Source organism: Anomaloglossus baeobatrachus, chromosome 4, assembly GCF_048569485.1.
Source record: "Anomaloglossus baeobatrachus isolate aAnoBae1 chromosome 4, aAnoBae1.hap1, whole genome shotgun sequence".
In the NCBI taxonomy this organism is placed as follows: Eukaryota; Metazoa; Chordata; class Amphibia; order Anura; family Aromobatidae; genus Anomaloglossus; species Anomaloglossus baeobatrachus.
This window is the reverse complement of record NC_134356.1, coordinates 621,166,437-621,186,037: the sequence shown is the minus strand read 5'-3', so window position 1 is coordinate 621,186,037 and position 19,601 is coordinate 621,166,437. Positions and strand designations below refer to the sequence as shown.

At 47.1% G+C, this 19,601-nt stretch overlaps 1 protein-coding gene across 1 annotated transcript in view; it reads right to left on the bottom strand.

The window, feature by feature from the left end:
* LOC142301918 (cytosolic purine 5'-nucleotidase-like) overlaps positions 1-19,601 on the bottom strand; it is a 123,482-nt gene that overhangs the window by 30,924 nt on the left and 72,957 nt on the right. Inside the window, exon 7 of the mRNA XM_075342962.1 lies at positions 8,412-8,505. Coding sequence (XP_075199077.1) covers positions 8,412-8,505 — 94 coding nt within the window. The remainder of the gene's footprint in view (positions 1-8,411; positions 8,506-19,601) is intronic.

Here is a 19,601-nt window from a genome sequence, read left to right as displayed (position 1 = left end):
CTCTCTCCTTCACTTCCAACACTTCACTTACCTCTCCTACTACTGACACTCCTGACACTCCTGATCTCCCCTTAACCAAGCCCCCAAGTGGGCGACCCTATTCCACTCAAGGCTGTCCACTGGTGTGTCTGGTGGGTGTGGTGCAGAGTGTACCTAGGATTTTAATTAGCTGATGTAGGCAACACCATGTAGTTGGGGACCCATAACCAAGAAGGATATCGATATTGCTCGGGAGGGCAGATTGTACAATACCCTGTGATGACCTGATAGTCCAGGGGTGTCACACTTGTATTTACTGTATGTACTGAAGACGGTTCTGGTGCTGTATTCATGTACTGATGACGTTTCTGGTGCTGTATTCATGTACAGATGTTGCTTCTAGTGCTGTATTCATGAACTAATGATGGTTCTGGTATTCATGTATTGATAAGTTATGGTTCTGTCTTCATATATTGTTATTGGTTCTGATTATGTACACATGTAGGAGTTATTAACATGTGAGATGTCATGCTATGTTAATAAAACCTTATACTGTCTGACAAATTAAAGATGACTACATCTATAGTTGTGTTAGGAGCATTAAACCTTTGTATTTGAAGGCTCATCTCTGCCATTCTAGCTTTCCTGTGCTACAGGCTGAGATTTATAGGAGGTTGTGGTTTGTCAGGGCGGCATGGTCGCTCAGTGGTTAGCACTGCAGTCTTGCAGCGCTGGGTTCCTGGGTTTGAATCCCACCAAGGACATCATCTGCAAGGAGTTTGTATGTTCTCCCCGTGTTTGCGTGGGTTTCCTCCGGGTACTCCGGTTTCCTCCCACACTCCAAAGACATACAGATAGGGAATTTAGATTGTGAGCCCCAATGGGGACAGCATTCCTGATGTATGTAAAGCGCTGCGGAACATGTTAGCGCTATATAAAAAAAATAAAGAAGAAGATTTTTCTTATATGCTGCAATACAGTAGTATTTCATTATAGTTATAAATACATTTATAATATTATAAAAATTTGCATCAAAAACAATATTTTTTAGTCTATGAAAGCTTGATATCTATGCAATTATACCTACAGAATCACAGGTAATTTTTACCACACAATGAATAGTAAAAGCAAACCCCAAAAAAAAAAATAACAGAATTGCAATTATTCTATGCATATTTCTATATCATTGTGGTGGGTGGAAGCCATTTAAATGTTCACTTTGGGCAGAAGAAAAGCTAGACTCAGCACAGTATGGCGATATAGAAGAAGTCTAGTGAAGATTAGTTAAATGAGATGTTAAAGGCTGAACGGAGCCCACAGCGGAGCCATGGGCAAAGTGACTCATGACTGACTTTGAAGGGCAACGAGGGGTTAACACTGGTTGCAGGGAAAGAAAGCGCGGGCTGTGGGGGGTCAGAAGTTTAGGGGGCTGGGTTTAAGTGCTAGGGGTGGTCAGTTGGGAATATAGAATCAGTAGAAGGGGTGGGTACTATCAGAACAGCATGTGAAGCCAGCAGAAAAGGTGCTGAGCCCCCTTCACCTCGTCTCCTGCTGTGACTGTAATCATGGTGATTTAAAACTTCTGGAGCAGCTGCAGGGGGCTGCCAGCAGCGTGGATGGAGCTGCATCAGAGCACAGGTGCTGGAGATATTGGGAGGTTCGGCTGTGGGGGATGCTGCAGAAGATCCACTTCCCCAGTGGGCACGCAGGGCGAGTGTGCCTGACAGTCTGCCACCAGGAGCAGCTCCTGAGGTCTCAGTGGTGCCGCAAGAGCCCCCTCCCCGGGGACCCTCCCTGTCCATCTCTTCATCCTGTGCTTCTAGATGGAACAGGGGAGGAATCTTACAAGGCAGCCGGGACCTGCGGAGGTGGGCGGGGCCTCGGTGTATCATGTGACCGAGGCTCTGGCTCAAGCCTCTAGTGATCAGGGCTTCAACAAGATGGCGGCGGTCCTTCCCAGTGATATACCTGTGGGGGGACTGCTTGTGGTGGCAGCAACTGGACATCCGGAGAAACACTCAGAGACAGAGGTCATCAGGGCAGAGGGCAGCGTGGAGGTCGTCATCGGGGACAGAGGTCAGCGCAGAGGTCGTCATCGGGGACAGAGGTCAGCGCGGAGGTCGTCATCGGGGACAGGGGTCAGCGCGGAGGTTGTCATCGGAGACAGGGGTCAGCGCGGAGGTCGTCATCGGGGTCAGGGGTCGGCGCGGAGGTCGTCATCGGGGACAGAGGTCGGCGTGGAGGGAGTCATCGGGGACAGAGGTCGGCGCGGAGGTAGTCATCGGGGACAGAGGTCGGCGTGGAGGTCGTCATCGGGGACAGAGGTCAGCGCGGAGGTCGTCATCGGGGACAGAGGTCAGCGCGGAGGTCGTCATCGGGGGACAGAGGTCAGCGCGGAGGTCGGCATCGGGGGACAGAGGTCAGCGCGGAGGTCGGCATCGGGGGACAGAGGTCAGCGCGGAGGTCGGCATCGGGGGACAGAGGTCAGCGCAGAGGTCGGCATCGGGGACAGAGGTCAGCGCGGAGGTCATCATCTGGCTGGCGGTCAGCATGGAGGTTGTTTTCAGTGAGGTGGTCAGCGCGGAGGTCATCATCTGGCTGGCGGGCAGCAGGGAGGTTGTTTTCAGTGAGGTGGTCAGCACGGAGGTCATCATATGGCTGGCGGTCAGCATGGAGGTTGTTTTCAGTGAGGGGTTCAGCGCGGAGGTCATCATCTGGCTGGAGGTCAGCGTGGAGGTCGTTTTCAGTGTGGGGGTCAGTGCGGAGGTCATCATCTGGCTGGAGGTCAATGTGGAGGTCATTTTCAGCTCGGTAATGGTTATTGGTAAGGAGGTCGGCGCAGGGATCGGCATCTGGAAGGAGGTCAGCATTGAGGAGGAGGCTGTCGTCATCACAGTAGAGGTCGCCTTTATGTTGGAGGTCCGCAGCACGGAGGGGCTCGTCTTCGCGGATGAGGTCCGTGTCGAGGAAGAGGTCGTCATCTAGGAGGGGATGATCCACGTCCTGGGAGATCGTTCAACAGGTAGTCTGCTCCCTGGTGGTCCCGCTAGGTTTGAGCGCGGCGGCTTGCTGGGGTCTCCCTAAGCAAGCTGCTTAAGCGGCTTGAGTGCCTCAACATCCTGAGGAGAGTCATCGGCTGGAATCGGGTGTTCCGGCTGGTGGGTCCCATGCCCCCGCGCAGCCTGGTGAGTTTAATTATATGTTCTGTGTGTTCATCTAGTGCGATTTTCCTGGGTAGGTGTTTTATTAGGCCCAGGGGAAATGGCGGCGGTCTTAGTTTTAGCATGTTGGGGGGCCTCTGTGGGGTCAGTTAGTAGGGTCTGCAGCATGTTAGGGTTTGGGAAGGAGTTGCCGGAACGTGTGGAGGAGGCAAAGGTCGGGTCAATGGGGTCCCCCGTTTCTGTTTTGGGGGTCGGGCATTGAGGCAGGTCGCCGGTTGGTCATCAAGTTAGGCCACATCTTGTGGTGGGGGTCGCGGTGTCAGGGCAGATAGAGAAGGGTGAGTGTTTTAAACTTTCGATTTTGTTAACTGGCTTCAGGTGTTTGCCATTCTGCAAGCATCCAGGCACACACACAAAAAAAAAAAAAAAAAAAAAAAAGGGGGGGGCCTGAGAATTGTTCAGGGGTGTTCTGCTACAAGGAAGGTTCATTGGTTTTGTGGCGATCACACCCGGTGTCGAAATGATGGGCAGTTCAGGCAGTGGAAGGATGGGTGACACTGCATGAATCCTTGGGGGTCTTGTCGCGCGCGGGGATGGATCTGCGGCGGATCGGTGGTCACGGTGAAGTTGCGGACAATCAGTGCCAGATTTGTGGCTGTGTACAGATGGAGCGGTGTGTCCGGGGTTTCGCTGTGGCCGCGGATCTGCCGGGGATTTGTCCTTGTGTGTGAGGGGGCCTTACGGCTCGTTGAGATACCAGGGTTCAGGCTGCGGTGGGTTCTAGAATCATAATAATAATAATAGTAAATGTATATAAAATATAATAATAATTTTGGTGCGAGGTATCGTGCAGGTATTGGGCGGTTCAGTTTTATCTCTGCCATTTCTGGTTCTGGTGGTTTTTCTTCGTTAGGGGTAGTGCAGAAGAAGGAGCCGAATAAATTCCGGGTCACTTGTGAGTTATCGTTTCTGACATGCCATTCGTTGCCAGGGCGTCCTGACAGCATGCATTTGTTAGGTTGTTTTGGGGATGGTTCATATTTTGTGATCTGGTGTTTACTTATGATTTGCCCTATTTTCTTGTGCCTATTGGAAGGGTTTGGTTCATTTCTAGAATGGGGGGTTGCAGTATGGCTGGGTTGCGGATGATGTCTTACCTCAAAAAAAAAAAAAAAAAAAAAAAAAAATAAGACAACAACTTTCTGTACATGGGGCGGTCAGCTCCCCATTTTTTGCCATCTTTGCTAAGGGCTAGGGCATGGATAGTTCAGCAGTTTGCCAGGAGAGGAAGAAGGGCCCTGGCAATTGTCTGAACATCTTGGGAATCTCCATTGATTCTAGGAGGATGGAGAGCAGGGGGGGATTGAGTACAGGTTACGGGACAAGGAAGTGTCTTTCCTCACTGAAGTGCGCAAAGCGGGTTATATATTTAAAAAAATAAATAAGAAAAATCAAATGCAGTGGCAGACCTTTGGTTGTTGCTGGGCATGCTTTAATTTGCTTTTGCATGTGCCCATAGCCGGAATTTTTTTTCGGGTAGTGAGAAGGTGGCTATGGCGGGGGCAAGGCCCCCACGCTTTGTATACGGTTGCCGGAGGAATTCTTCAACGACCTGGCAGTGGGGGCCAGGATATATTTTCCTGGGTAGTTATAATGGATGGTCGTTAGGGTTTTGAAGCTTGTGGTCTATTTTGATTGTGAACTTTTACTGTAGCGGCAGGTTGGGTTAGTTGACAGAGCTTTCAGCAGGGCAAATGGGGGATGGACATAGAGCCACAATCTTGGGTGGAGGCAGTATTTTACCAAAAATCGGATTTTGTTCGAGTTTTTCTTGGTAGTGGCTAGTTCCAATTGGGGGGACTACTTCAGCAATAAAAACATCAGTTTTCGTTGCGTCAACAGGTGTTTTGGCAACTAATTTTTGGTGTTTCTCCTCCGTTAACAGGGCTATGGAGGCATTTTGGGTTACGGCGCCTTTTTGCTTTAGTACAAAGAAGTACAAAGATAGTGGCAGCGCAGGCACCAGGTGTTTGGAAATTAGCGTTAATGCTCTTTTTCAATGATAGTGGGATAGCTTTTGGTACCTGGCACTAGAGGCAGAGTCCACCAGCTGCAAGTGGCCGGAGGAGCTTTGTGAGGTGGTATTTGGGCACTAGGCTTATTATGCATTACAGTATCCTTTGCTGGGGGTACTAGGTTAGCATATGAGGCGGATTGGTGAGGCAACGGGGGATCGGAGTCAGGAATTCGGCACGGGGGAGTCTGAGGAGGATTTGGTAGGGGCACTGCTGTGTTGGTTACGTAGGGTGTCGGCTGAAGGAAGGTCTGAGGTTAATAATTTATGGCTCAGGACCAATACTGGTTGTAAGTTTCAATGTCTGGTTGATGTCATTAAACTGTTTAGTGCAAATTTTGAGGGATTTGTGGGATGAGTCCTTTAACTGGTGGAGGAAGGTTGAACTAGATGGACCTAGGTCTTTTTTCAACCTAAGTAACTATGTAACTGGACTGGTTAATTGCTTGGAACAGTGGGCACTGCCAAGACCAGTGAGTAATTCCCCCATTTGAGGTGAAGTGGTTTTCGGCTAGTTGTTCTTAGTTGCTCTTTGGGGAATTAGGGGAATTGGTGGCTCCATCGTCAAGTGGAGGTGGCATGTTGAGTCAGGTTGTTGTGGGGTTAACCTACCCCATGGAATGTTTGGTTGGAATGGTCAAACTGAATACATCTTAAATAAATATTAAAAAATGGGGGGGGTCAGGTTGTGAGCAGTAAAGAGGTTGATAAGGCGGTCGGTAGAGTGTTGCAGGGGGTATTTATTTTTGTTGGGGGGGTGATCGCTCAGACCCATTGGTGGCCTTGGGCCTCAACCAAGGTGGAAAAGTGGGGGACTTCCTGCAAAAGTATAATTTAAAAAAAAAAAAAAAAAAAAAAAAAAAGGAAAAATGTTCCCCCCCCCCCCGTTTTTTCTACGTTCTACTAGGCGGTGCACCACTGGTTGGATAATTGGGTCACTGCCCTGAATTCGGGGGGGGCTGATGGCAGATGAGGGGAGGAGTGAGTGCTAGCTGGGTTGGTTGAGAGATCACGTTCTAGTGCTTTGGATCTGGTTCCAGGTATGAGTGGTCTACGGTAACACTGGATTTTCACCATTTTAAGGTTGGATCCTGCCCCCGATGTGCTGGTGTTGCACACGGGTGAAAATGATGTGGGGATATCCCCCTATGGGGGATTAAATTGGAGTTATTTGCCAAGGTTTACTGCAGCTATGCTCCGCCTCCCCGAGAGGTGAAGATGATGCGGTCGGATATTGTGCCTACAAAACCTTACTGGTGGTTCGGTCGATAGAGGGGATCGACAGGACTGAAATTAAGGTGGATAGGGAAGTGGGGAGTTTCTTGGCTTGGAACGGACAGGTTGGCGCGGTGGATGCACCTGTGGTTAGCAGGTGTTCAGGAAGGTGGAGCGAGCGCTTTGTTGGTGGGGTGACTCGCATTATGAGGTCTCAGGTAATGCTCGTGGTGGCGGTAGTGAGGTGGGGTTCTTGGAGTTGGTGGTAAAATGGTGGTGGGGGGTTGTACATCAGGTGGATGGTAACCCCCCTTCTTTTATTTGGAATGGTAATTACCTGGCAGACTTTGGGGCTCTCCAGGGTGGGGTCCCCTGGGAGTCGGTGTTAGGGAAATGGTTTTCCGGTCATGGTGTCCCCGAGCTTGTGGTCGTTTGCGGCTGGGGACAACTCCGGATGGTTTATCAATTTTATGGGAACGTCCGCCAGGTTTTGGAGCTCCAAGAACCCTCCTCGCTTTAAAGAAAGATATTTATTTAATGTCATGTTTGTATAATAAAGGCCGATTTGGCCAAATTATCCAAGCGGGTGTCATGTCATCATTCAAAGGGGAATCTGTGGGATGAAGGGATTAGTGCATAGCGAGAAGGAAGCATCTACAATAGTACAGTCAAGATGTTACGTTAGTAGCTGGGAGCGCAGTGTGCTTAATTCTGGCAAACTTTCAAACATGACGCACTACATTTATTATGTGGTTTAGAAACTTTTTTTTCTCATGTCGGACAGGTTTGTTTGAATTTTGAGAGTAGGAAGGGGATCTAAATTGTGATTCTATGGGCTGCAATTGAGCCCAAATTTGGAGTCACTACGTAAAGAAAAGTAAACCTGTTAAAATAGTGTAAACTTAGACTACACAGTCCCTTTGATAAATATGGTGCTTTTTAAGACTGTCTAGTATAAATTACCACTTTACATGGGCCGATGTCAGAATAGTAATGAGCACTGATTGACCACACGCTGCGGACAAACAATGATGAGCACAGAAAGATTGCGGCTATGATCGTCCTGTCACCGTACAGTATCATGAGCAGGCATAAATATGTAATCACTTGAAAAACGAGCATGTTGCTTGTTCATTGAGCTATAGCCAGCATGTTTATACAGGCAGATTATCAGGGATGATCTCATGTAAAAGGAACATAAGGGACAAAGATAGAATAGAGAGTGAAGTTTAATTAATAACTACCACCCCCTCAAAAAAAAACATTTGTTATGGACACAGATCCCCCATTGATATTGATAATATCAGCCTAATATCCTGTCATTAGCCTGCATAATGACAGCCAAAGCTTTTCCACAGAAATTCCACCAACGCAGTAGACCAAGATCTAGGGGTTCCTCACGAAATTCACAATCAGAACTGTTCTTCATAGCTGTTTGCTAGACCTGGTGCTAATGCATCAAGCTGGCATGCAGCCGTGAGCCACACATCAAGGGCATGCAAGCCACATGTGGCTCCCAAGCTACAGGTTGGGGACCCCTGCTCTAACCCGTTAGTTTGTTTTCACCCAACAGAGCATGAACGCTGACTATATTATTATTTGGAGCTGTTTTATATACACCCAAGTTTACTGGGGGCTCAAATGATCCAGTGGTTCAGGCCTAGGTCCAAGCTTCCCTCCATGGTAGTAAAGGATAACATGGGGTATGATAACCTGGGATTGTTTTGGAAAACTAATGGAGATGCGCCTGTTCCCTACCAGATATCCTGGAACTTTACACAATGGGAAGATCTGATGGCTCAATTACTACGTGAGGCCCGGTCAGTGACTTCACCCATTGACTGTTCCACACCCATACAGAAGGCGTGGTGTAGTGAGAGCTCTTATCTAATCCATATCGGGCTCCTCATGATGTGTTTGTTGCTGACAGCCATGACGAGAAGATAACATTTGAGCCCTCCACACCCTTCCCATGAGCTCACCGAATCATGCATGTAGTCCATGGCGTCTCTCACATCCTGGAACATACTTTTGTAGGACATAAACAGATTGCCGTGTCGATATCCGGTGTCGTAACTACAAGAGAATTCACATACAAATCACTGGCATTTTAAAACATATAAAAATCTTGGGAATATTAATCCTGGGAATGGAATTCCATAATTCCATGAATTTTCCTTTTTGGTGTTGTAATTTCAATGTTGAGGAGTGTAATAAATTATCATAATTTGTATTAAAAAAAAAAAAATGGAGAAAAAAATGAAACAGTAAAAATTCTGTATTTGATTAATTTGCCTTAAACAAAAAAAATTAACAAAAAGAGATCAGAAAGTTTTGTTGACCACAAAGTGATATAACTACAGCTAGTACTGTAAAATAACAACTCTATTGACCTAATAATAAAAAAGTAATACAAAGCAAAAGCAAAGATGGCCGATTAGGACTCTTTTGCCCAAGGGTCAACATAAACCTAGAGTCCTGAGCTGCTGGGAGGAATGGGTAGGGGATTGCCAATAAGCCACTCTCCAAAAACCAGTCTTGTTTCCCTTGTGTGGATTGTACAGGAAGATGCTTCATTTATCAAATGTGTCGTACAGGAAAACGGTTTGTGCTAAACATTCATTTTACTTGAAATGTGTAGAAAATGACTGAGGCCCATCATTTGCTTCCCTGCCAAGAGAAGTAGTGTTGTGTGAGTATGTCCAACATGATGCATTTTGATAGAGGAAGCGTTATACGCACAGAGTAATTCACATGAACAAACATCTAGTCATCTTTTCAATCTTTGGATCTTCCCATCGTGACCCTAAAGCAGTATACAGTGCCTACAAGTAGTATTCAACCCCCTGCAGATTTATCAGGTTTACACATTCGGAATTAACTTGGCATTGTGACATTTGGACTGTAGATCAGCCTGGAAGTGTGAAATGCACTGCAGCAAAAAAGAATGTTATTTCTTTTTTTATTTTTTTTTTTAAATTGTGAAAGGTTTATTCAGAGGGTCATTTATTATTCAACCCATCAAACCACCAGAATTCTGTTTGGTTCCCCTAAAGTATTAAGAAGTATTTCAGGCACAAAGAACAATGAGCTTCACATGTTTGGATTAATTATCTCTTTTTCCAGCCTTTTCTGACTAATTAAGACCCTCCCCAAACTTGTGAAGAGCACTCATACTTGGTCAACATGGGAAAGACAAAGGAGCATTCCAAGGCCATCAGAGACAAGATCGTGGAGGGTCACAAGGCTGGCAAGGGGTACAAAACCATTTCCAAGGAGTTGGGCCTACCTGTCTCCACTGTTGGGAGCATCATCTGGAAGTGGAAGGCTTATGGAACTACTGTTAGCCTTCCACGGCCTGGACAGCCTTTGAAAGTTTCCACCCGTGCCGAGGCCAGGCTTGTCCGAAGAGTCAAGGCTAACCAGAGGACAACAAGGAAGGAGCTCCGGGAAGATCTCATGGCAGTGGGGACATTGGTTTCAGTCAATACCATAAGTAACGTACTCCACCGCAATGGTCTCCGTTCCAGACGAGCCCGTAAGGTACCTTTACTTTCAAAGCGTCATGTCAAGGCTCGTCTACAGTTTGCTCATGATCACTTGGAGGACTCTGAGACAGACTGGTTCAAGGTTCTCTGGTCTGATGAGACCAAGATCGAGATCTTTGGTGCCAACCACACACGTGACGTTTGGAGACTGGATGGCACTGCATACGACCCCAAGAATACCATCCCTACAGTCAAGCATGGTGGTGGCAGCATCATGCTGTGGGGCTGTTTCTCAGCCAAGGGGCCTGGCCATCTGGTCCGCATCCATGGGAAGATGGATAGCACGGCCTACCTGGAGATTTTGGCCAAGAACCTCTGCTCCTCCATCAAGAATCTTAACATGGGTCGTCATTTCATCTTCCAACAAGACAACGACCCAAAGCACACAGCCAAGAAAACCAAGGCCTGGTTAAAGAGGGAAAAAATCAAGGTGTTGCAGTGGCCTAGTCAGTCTCCTGACCTTAACCCAATTGAAAACTTGTGGAAGGAGCTCAAGATTAAAGTCCACATGAGACACCCAAAGAACCTAGATAACTTGGAGAAGATCTGCATGGAGGAGTTGGCCAAGATAACTCCAGAGACCTGTGCCGGCCTGATCAGGTCTTATAAAAGACGATTATTAGCTGTAATTGGAAACAAGGGTTATTCCACAAAATATTAAACCTAGGGGTTGAATAATAATTGACCCACACTTTTATGTTGAAAATGTATTAAAATTTAACTGAGCAACAAAACTTGTTGGTTTGTAAGATTTATGCATCTGTTAATAAATCCTGCTCTTGTTTGAAGTTTGCAGGCTCTAACTTATTTGCATCTTATCAAACCTGCTAAATCTGCAGGGGGTTGAAGACTACTTGTAGGCACTGTACATATTACATACATTGAAAAGAGACCTAGATCCATCAAGTTCAAACTTCTTCCACCATTATACATTCTTTTTCACTAAATCTAATATATAAAGCTGACTGTATGTGTGTGTGGTGTGTGTGTGGGTATGTATGTCCATGTATGTATGTATGTATGTATGTGTGTGTCCGCTAAAGGAATCTGCACCGTCACATTTACAATCATGAAATTTTGCAGAAACACTCCATGTGACTTAGGGGACGTCATAGACTATGTTTTGATGGGAAAATTTTCCCCTGTGCTTTACAGTTACTCTCCAAAAATCCTGCCTCCATTAAAGCCAATGGAGCTGCAAGCTACAGGTCGTTAATCGCAGCTCTGATTGGTTGCTATAGGCAACAAAGGACATTAATAGTATAAGAAGCTTATGTGTGAGGTAATATGATGTCGGTGGGGAGACGGATAGAGACAGGCAGAGAAAGAACAGACTGGGAAAGTGAAAGAGACAAACCTGGAACGAGACAGACAAACACAGACAAAGATAGAGAGAGACAGAAAGAGACAGAGAAACAGACAGACAGGTAGAGAGACAGGGAAAGAAAAAGACAGAGAGACAGACAAAGAGACAGACAAAGAGACAGACAAAGAGACAGACAAAGAGACAGACAAAGAGACAGACAAAGAGACAGACAATGAAAGATACACACAGACAGGGAAAGATGCAGACAGAGAGAGACAGGCAGAGACATACAGACAAAGTGACAGGCAAAGAAACAGACAAAGAAACAGACAGACACAGAAAGACACAGACAAAGAGACAGACAAGGAAAGACAGGGATAGAGACAGACAGGCAGAGAAAGAGATAGACAGGGAAAATGACAGACAAAGAGATAGAGAGAGAGACAGGGAAAGACACAGACAAAGATAGAGAGACATAGACAGACAAAGAGGGAGACAGAGACTGGGAGAGAAAAAGAGAGACAGTTACTATCCCGGGCAACACCGGGTAATACAGCTAGTTATCTATAATCCACAATGTTATGTGCACTGAGGAAATCATCCAGCTCTTTTTTAAAAGCTGTTATAGTATCTGCCATTACTGCCTCTTGTGGTCGGCATTCCACAGTCTGACTGCTCTAACTGTAAAGAACCCTTTCCTATTTAGCTGTTTGAATCTCCTTTCTTCTATCTTTAGCTATTGTCACCTTGTCCTTTAAATTGTCTTTTGGAAGGAATAAGTCTTGTGCCAGTCCTTTCTATTGACCACACATGTATTTATACATTGTAACATGGTGGCGGGCATGTATCATGGAGGTGATGAAGGGGTGGACATATCATTGGTGCAAGCTGGGCAGCTGAATAGGGGCCCAAGAGGTCAAGGGGACCATTTCTACCTCCAAAGCAGGTGGAATTGTGCCTTTTGATGAGTTTGTGAACTTAAAAGGGCCCAACATATTGTTCTTGCATAGGGGTCTTTTTTGTCTTTTTCCGCCAGCAATGTGTCACTGACAAACTCTCCCCTGTAAATAACCCCTTATTCAGTTGTGGGGCGACGGGCTGCTGCACGAGCCCCGGATCCGGCTGCCACTCGAGCCACAGCCACGATCCCAGATCCGAGAGTCTTCAGTAGCCCCCCCGCCGTGTTCTGTGCCCCCGTCAGCGACACGCCTCCTGCTGGATCCTAGGCACCATAGAAGCAGCATGTGAAAGTGAGTTCCTGCGCCCTGCGGGGCCCCCTCTGCTGTGTGTGCGCACCACTCCCACATGGCCCACAAAGCTGGCCATGCATCTATCTATCAAACCATCTATCTATCTATCTATCTATGGCTTGACATTTTGTGAATCCTGCAGAATATTCATTATTTCTGCATAAATTTGACCTAAAACTAGAGCTTTAAGTCACACAAGTCTTAACCCCTTCCTGACCTTGGACGTACTGGTATGTACTGGTAAGGCTGTGTGTAGGGCATTTGATGTGGGCTCACACACTGAGCCCGCATCTTTCTCTGCACATGTCGGCTCAACTGATATATATATCTATTCATTTATATAGCGCTATTAATTCCACAGCGCAACACAGTCCCCATTGGGGCTCACAATCTAAAGTATCTATCTGATCAGCCCTCATGTGCCTCTAACAGCTGCGGGCAGATTGGATATCCTCCTGCGGCTGTTAACTAGTTAAATCCCACAGATAAAACTCTGACAGCGGGATTTAACATGCTCCGGCAGGGAACACATCATTCCCTGCACCCATCACTGGCACCGGGGCGCCAATGGGTTGCCATGACAGCTGGGGGTCAGCTGATGACCCCTGTGTCTGTCATGAAGAAACGTCTTGTGAACACCGGCTGCGAGTGACATTCATAGGAGACTGTGATTTCTGCTGTACAGAGCGGGGCTGATGCTGATCCTGCTCTGTATAGCATAAGTGATCGGAAAATTGCAGCTTCAAGTCCCCTAACGGGACTATTAAATCCAGTATAAAGTGAGAAAAAAAGTTTTTTAAAAAAGATTAAAAAAAACCCAAAAATAACAAAAGTTCAGATCACTGCACTTTTGCTTCATTAAGACTAAAACAAAAAATACACATATTTGGTATCGCTGCATTCAGAAAAGTGCGATCAAAATATAAAATAAATTAATCCGATCGGTGATCAGCATAACAGAAAAAAAAATCCAAATGCCAAGATTATGGGTTTTTTTTTGCCACCGCTACATTATAATAAAATGCAATAAGAGGAGATCAAAGCATCACATCTACCCAAAAATGGTATCAGGAGGAACGTCAGCGCAGGACGCAAAAAATAAGCCCTCACACAGCTTCAGATCCCAAAAAATGAGAACACTACGGGTCTTGGAAAATGGCGCAAAAAGTGATATTTTTTTGTTTTTTACAAACTTCTGATTTTTTTTCACCAATTAAATAAAAGAAAAACTGTACATATTTGGTATCTATTATATAGTATAATGCACCCCTCAAAGTCCTGCATATATTATAATGCACCCATAGTCCTCCATATATTATAATGAACCCTATAGTCCTCCATATATTATAGTGCACCCCATAGTCCTCCATATATTATAGTGCACCCTATAGTCCTCCATATATTATAATGAACCCTATAGTCCTCCATATATTATAGTGCACCCCATAGTCCTCCATATATTATAGTGCACCCCATAGTCCTCCATATATTATAGTGCACCCCATAGTCCTCCATATATTATAGTGCACCCCATAGTCCTCCATATATTATAATGAACCCTATAGTCCTCCATATATTATAATGAACCCTATAGTCCTCCATATATTATAGTGCACCCTATAGTCCTCCATATATTATAATGAACCCTATAGTCCTCCATATATTATAATGAACCCTATAGTCCTCCATATATTATAGTGCACCCCATAGTCCTCCATATATTATAGTCCACCCCATAGTCCTCAATATATTATACTGCACCCCATAGTCCTCCATATATTATAATGCATCTCCCATAGTTTTTTATATATTATTATGCACCTCCATAATCCTCCATGTAGTATAATGTACCCCATAGTGCTCCACCATTGTATTCATTGATTAAAAAAAGAAACAACAAAACAACTTTAAAAGAAAATAACACAATAATCATATCCGGTGATCCACTTATAGGGCACGTACACCATCTTGGATGTAGTAATTGTCTACAACAGATAAATGTTGCATTAGTATTAGGCAATTATAATGACATCACAGGGCACATGACATCATAGACCTCGAATGACATCACAATGGGTATAGAATGTACAAAGTTCTGCATCTGATCCATCTTGTGCCACTAGGACCTGACAGCCGGAAGGAGATGAGTGCAGGTAGGTGGTAGTGATGAGCGAGTACTAAAAAGCTCGGGTGCTCGAAGCTCGGGCCGAGCCTCCCAAGATACTCGTGTACTCGGCCCGAGCAACGAGCCCAATGTTATCCTATGGGAGACCCGAGTATTTTTGTGAAATGACCTCCCGGCAGCATGGAGAAACCCTAAAAATGTCACAAAAGTCTCAGAAGAGTGCTCAAATGACATGGCAACAGCATGGGGAAGACCCCTTGAAGCATTTATCACTCAAAAGTCACAGCTGTGAACAATTTTGTCCGCGTTTTACGCCATTTTTACGGACTCACCAGAAAACCTTCCAAAATGACCCCAAAATGATTTTTCATGGCGGAAATGTTAAGGGCACATACCCAATAGTGAGATAGATCTGGTGTATGTTACTTTTTGAGATCAATACATGAAAGATTTTACGTGAAAACATTGTGTGGCACTCCGATGTCCCTGAGAAGAGACGTACATGAAGGCCTCTTGAGTCTAATGTGCCCATTTTGAGGAAGTGAGTCTTTGTAGTATTTTCCTTTGCCAGGGCAGTCCTAAATTGTGAGGTTCACCAATGCCCCTGCATACAGACGTGCATGAGGGCCTCAAAACATTAAGTGTCCATTGTCAGGAAGTGGGTGTATTATAGTATAGCCCTTAGGCAGGGCAGCCAAAAATTGGGAGGCTCCACATTGTCCCTGGGTAGAGACGTGCATGATGGCCTTTAAACCTGAAGTGCCCATTGTAAGGAAGTGGGTCTATTTCAGTATAGCCCTTTGCCAGGGCAGCCAAAAATTGGGAGGCTCCACATTGTCCCTGGGTAGAGACGTGCATGAGGGCCTCAAAACATTAAGTGTCCATTGTCAGGAAGTGGGTGTATTATAGTATAGCCCTTAGGCAGGGCAGCCAAAAATTGGGAGGCTCCACATTGTCCCTGGGTAGAGACGTGCATGAGGGCCTCAAAACATTAAGTGTCCATTGTCAGGAAGTGGGTGTATTATAGTATAGCCCTTAGGCAGGGCAGCCAAAAATTGGGAGGCTCCACATTGTCCCTGGGTAGAGACGTGCATGATGGCCTTTAAACCTGAAGTGCCCATTGTAAGGAAGTGGGTCTATTTCAGTATAGCCCTTTGCCAGGGCAGCCAAAAATTGGGAGGCTCCACATTGTCCCTGGGTAGAGACGTGCATGAGGGCCTCAAAACATTAAGTGTCCATTGTCAGGAAGTGGGTGTATTATAGTATAGCCCTTAGGCAGGGCAGCCAAAAATTGGGAGGCTCCACATTGTCCCTGGGTAGAGACGTGCATGAGGGCCTCAAAACATTAAGTGTCCATTGTCAGGAAGTGGGTGTATTATAGTATAGCCCTTAGGCAGGGCAGCCAAAAATTGGGAGGCTCCACATTGTCCCTGGGTAGAGACGTGCATGATGGCCTTTAAACCTGAAGTGCCCATTGTAAGGAAGTGGGTCTATTTCAGTATAGCCCTTTGCCAGGGCAGCCAAAAATTGGGAGGCTCCACATTGTCCCTGGGTAGAGACGTGCATGAGGGCCTCAAAACATTAAGTGTCCATTTTAAGGAAGTGGGTGTATTTCAGTATAGCCCTTAGGCAGGGCAGCCAAAAATTGGGAGGCTCCACGTTGTCCCTGGGTAGAGACGTGCATGAGGGCCTCAAAACATTGTTCCCATTGCAAAGGAGCGGGTCTCCTGTCGTTGTAATGTCCATTCTGCAAAGAATGGGCGAAAAAATTTACCACTGGGGGTATACCTGAAACAAAGACCTAACTATTGTAACGGTCATCATGATGGCGCATGAGGAGAAGGAGGAGCAGTCCAGCGATTATCCAAAGTCGAGAAGTGTACCCATGGGTGAGTGGAGGTACATGGCAAACTTTAAATTCCGCTCTCATTTGCTGGTGGTGTGGTGAAGTCTGGCCCAATCCAACCCTTGTTCATCTTTATCAGAGTCAGCCTGTCAGCATTTTCAGTTGACAGGCGGGTGCGTTTATCTGTAATGATTCCACCTGCGGCACTAAAAACACGCTCTGACAAAACGCTAGCAGCAGGGCAGGCCAGGACTTCCAAGGCGTAGAGAGCCAATTCATGCCACGTGTCCAGCTTGGATACCCAATAATTGTAAGGCACAGAGGAATGTCGGAGTACAGTTGTTCGATCTGCAAGGTACTCCTTCAGCATCTGGGCAAACTTAGGATTTCTTGTGGCACTACCCCGCACCTCAGGGGCTGTGGTACGTGAGGGGCTGAGAAAACTGTCCCACATCTTAAAGACTGTTCCCCTACCTCTGGCGGATTGGACTTGTGCCTCTCTCGGCTGTACGCCTCGGTTGTCCACTGATTCCTGACCTATGCCGCTAGCGTTTTGTGAGGGGAATGCTTTGCCTACTTCCGTGAGTATGGCCTTCCGAAACTGCTGCATTTTGGTTGACCTCTCATCCACGGGAATAAGAGACAAAAAGTTCTCCTTGTAGCGTGGGTCTAACAGTGTTACCAACCAGTAATGATTGTCGGCCAAGATGTTCTTAACGCGAGGGTCACGAGACAGGCAGCTTACCATAAAGTCAGCCATGTGCGCCAGACTCTTAACAGCCAGGACTTCAGTAGCCTGACCAACAAGATGACTGAACATGCTGTCCTCCTCCTCCTCCTCCTCCTCCTCCTCCTCATCTACCCTGTCCTCTGGCCAGCCACGCTGAATCGAGGATATGACTGGTGTGCATGTCATATCCTCAATTTGGCCGGAGAGTTGCTCCATGTCTTCATCCTCCTCCTCGTCATAGTCCTCCACTGCACGTTGTGATGAGACGAGGCTGGGCTGTGTGTTATCACCCACACCCACTACTGTTTCTTGCTGCAACTCATCGCGCTCCGCCTGCAATGCATCATGTTTGTTTTTCAAAAGGGACCGTTTTAGAAGGCAGAGTAGCGGTATGGTGACGCTAATAATGGCGTCATCACCACTCACCATCTTGGTGGAGTCCTCAAAGTTTTGGAGGATGGTACATAGGTCTGACATCCATCTCCACTCCTCAGGTGTTATGTGTGGAGTTTGACCCATTTCCCGACGGCTTAGGTGATGCAGGTACTCAACAACTGCCCTCTTCTGCTCACATATCCTGACCAACATGTGCAGAGTTGAATTCCAACGCGTGGGGACATCACACACCAGTCTGTGAGCCGGAAGATGCAAACGGCGCTGAAAGCCGGCAAGGCCGGCTGAAGCAGTAGGTGACTTTCGAAAATGTGCAGACAGGCGGCGAACTTTTACCAGCAGATCAGACAGCTCTGGGTATGACTTTATAAACCGCTGAACCACGAGGTTGAGCACATGGGCCACGCATGGAACATGTGTCAGCTGGCCTCGCCTCAAAGCCGCCACCAGGTTCCGGCCATTGTCACAAACGACCTTTCCTGGCTTTAGGTTCAGAGGTGTGAGCCAGTGATCTGCCTGCTGTTTCAGAGCTGTCCACAGCTCTTCTGCATTGTGGGGTTTGTCACCTATGCAGATTAGCTTCAGCACAGCCTGTTGCCGCTTCGCCGAGGCAGTGCTGCAGTGCTTCCAGCTTGTGACTGGTGTGGAGGGCACAGTGGATGAGGATGCGCAGGAGGAGGAGGAGGCTGAAGAGCATGACATTCCGGAGCTGTAGAGTGTGGGTGAAACACTGACTGAGGTAGGGCCTGCAAACCTTGGTGTGGGAAGGACGTGTTCCGTCCCTCGCTCAGACTGGGTCCCAGCTTCCACAATATTAACCCAGTGTGCCGTCAACGAGATGTAGCGGCCTTGCCCACAAGCACTTGTCCACGTGTCTGTGGTTAGGTGGACTTTGGGTGAAACAGCGTTGTTCAGGGCACGTGTGATGTTTTGTGACACGTGGTTATGCAACGCGGGGACGGCACACCGGGAGAAATAGTGGCGGCTGGGGACCGAGTAACGTGGGACAGCTGCCGCCATCAGGTCACGGAATGCTTCTGTCTCCACCAGCCTAAAAGGCAACATTTCCAGCGCAAGCAGTCGCGAAATGTTAGCATTTAGAACTGTGGCATGTGGGGTGTTGGCAGTGTATTTGCGCCTGCGTTCAAAGGTTTGCTGAATGGATAACTGAACGCTGCGCTGGGACAAGGACGTGCTTGATGATGGTGTTCTTTCTGCGTAGGCAACTGCAGGTGCAGGAGTGGAGGAGGCTTGTTCGCAGGCAGCATGGACAGAGGATTGGCTCGCATGCACAACCAGCGAAGACGTAGCAGTGACATCAGCAAGCACTGCTCCTCGACTCTGTTGTACTTCCCACAAAGTCGGGTGCTTGGCTGACATGTGCCTGATCATGCTGGTGGTGGTCAGGCTGCTAGTTTTGGTACCCCTGCTGATGCTGGCACGGCAGGTGTTGCAAATGGCCTTTTTTGAATCATCTGGATCCAACTTAAAAAACTGCCAGACTCGTGAAGACCTAACATTTGTACAGGCACCTTGTGTCGTCGTGTTGTTACGGGGAACGGTTGCCTGACTTCTGCCTGGGACCACCACCCTGCTTCTTACTGCCTGTTGTGATGCTACGCCTCCCTCCCCCTGTGCACTGCTGTCCTCGCTCTGCATATCCTCCTGCCAGGTTGGGTCAGTTACTGGATCATCCACCACGTCGTCTTCCTCTTCCGCACCCTGCTCCTCCTCCTGACTTGCTGACAATTGTGTCTCATCATCGTCCACCACTTGTTGAGACACGTTGCCAACTTCGTGAGAACGTGGCTGCTCAAATATTTGGCTATCTGTACAGACGATCTCCTCATGACCCACTTCAATATGAGCTGGCGAGAGGCCAGAATGTGTGAATGGAAACGTGAACAGCTCTTCCGAGTGTCCAAGTGTGGGATCATTAATGTCCGAGGAGGACGTGTACTCAGCCTGGTGGTA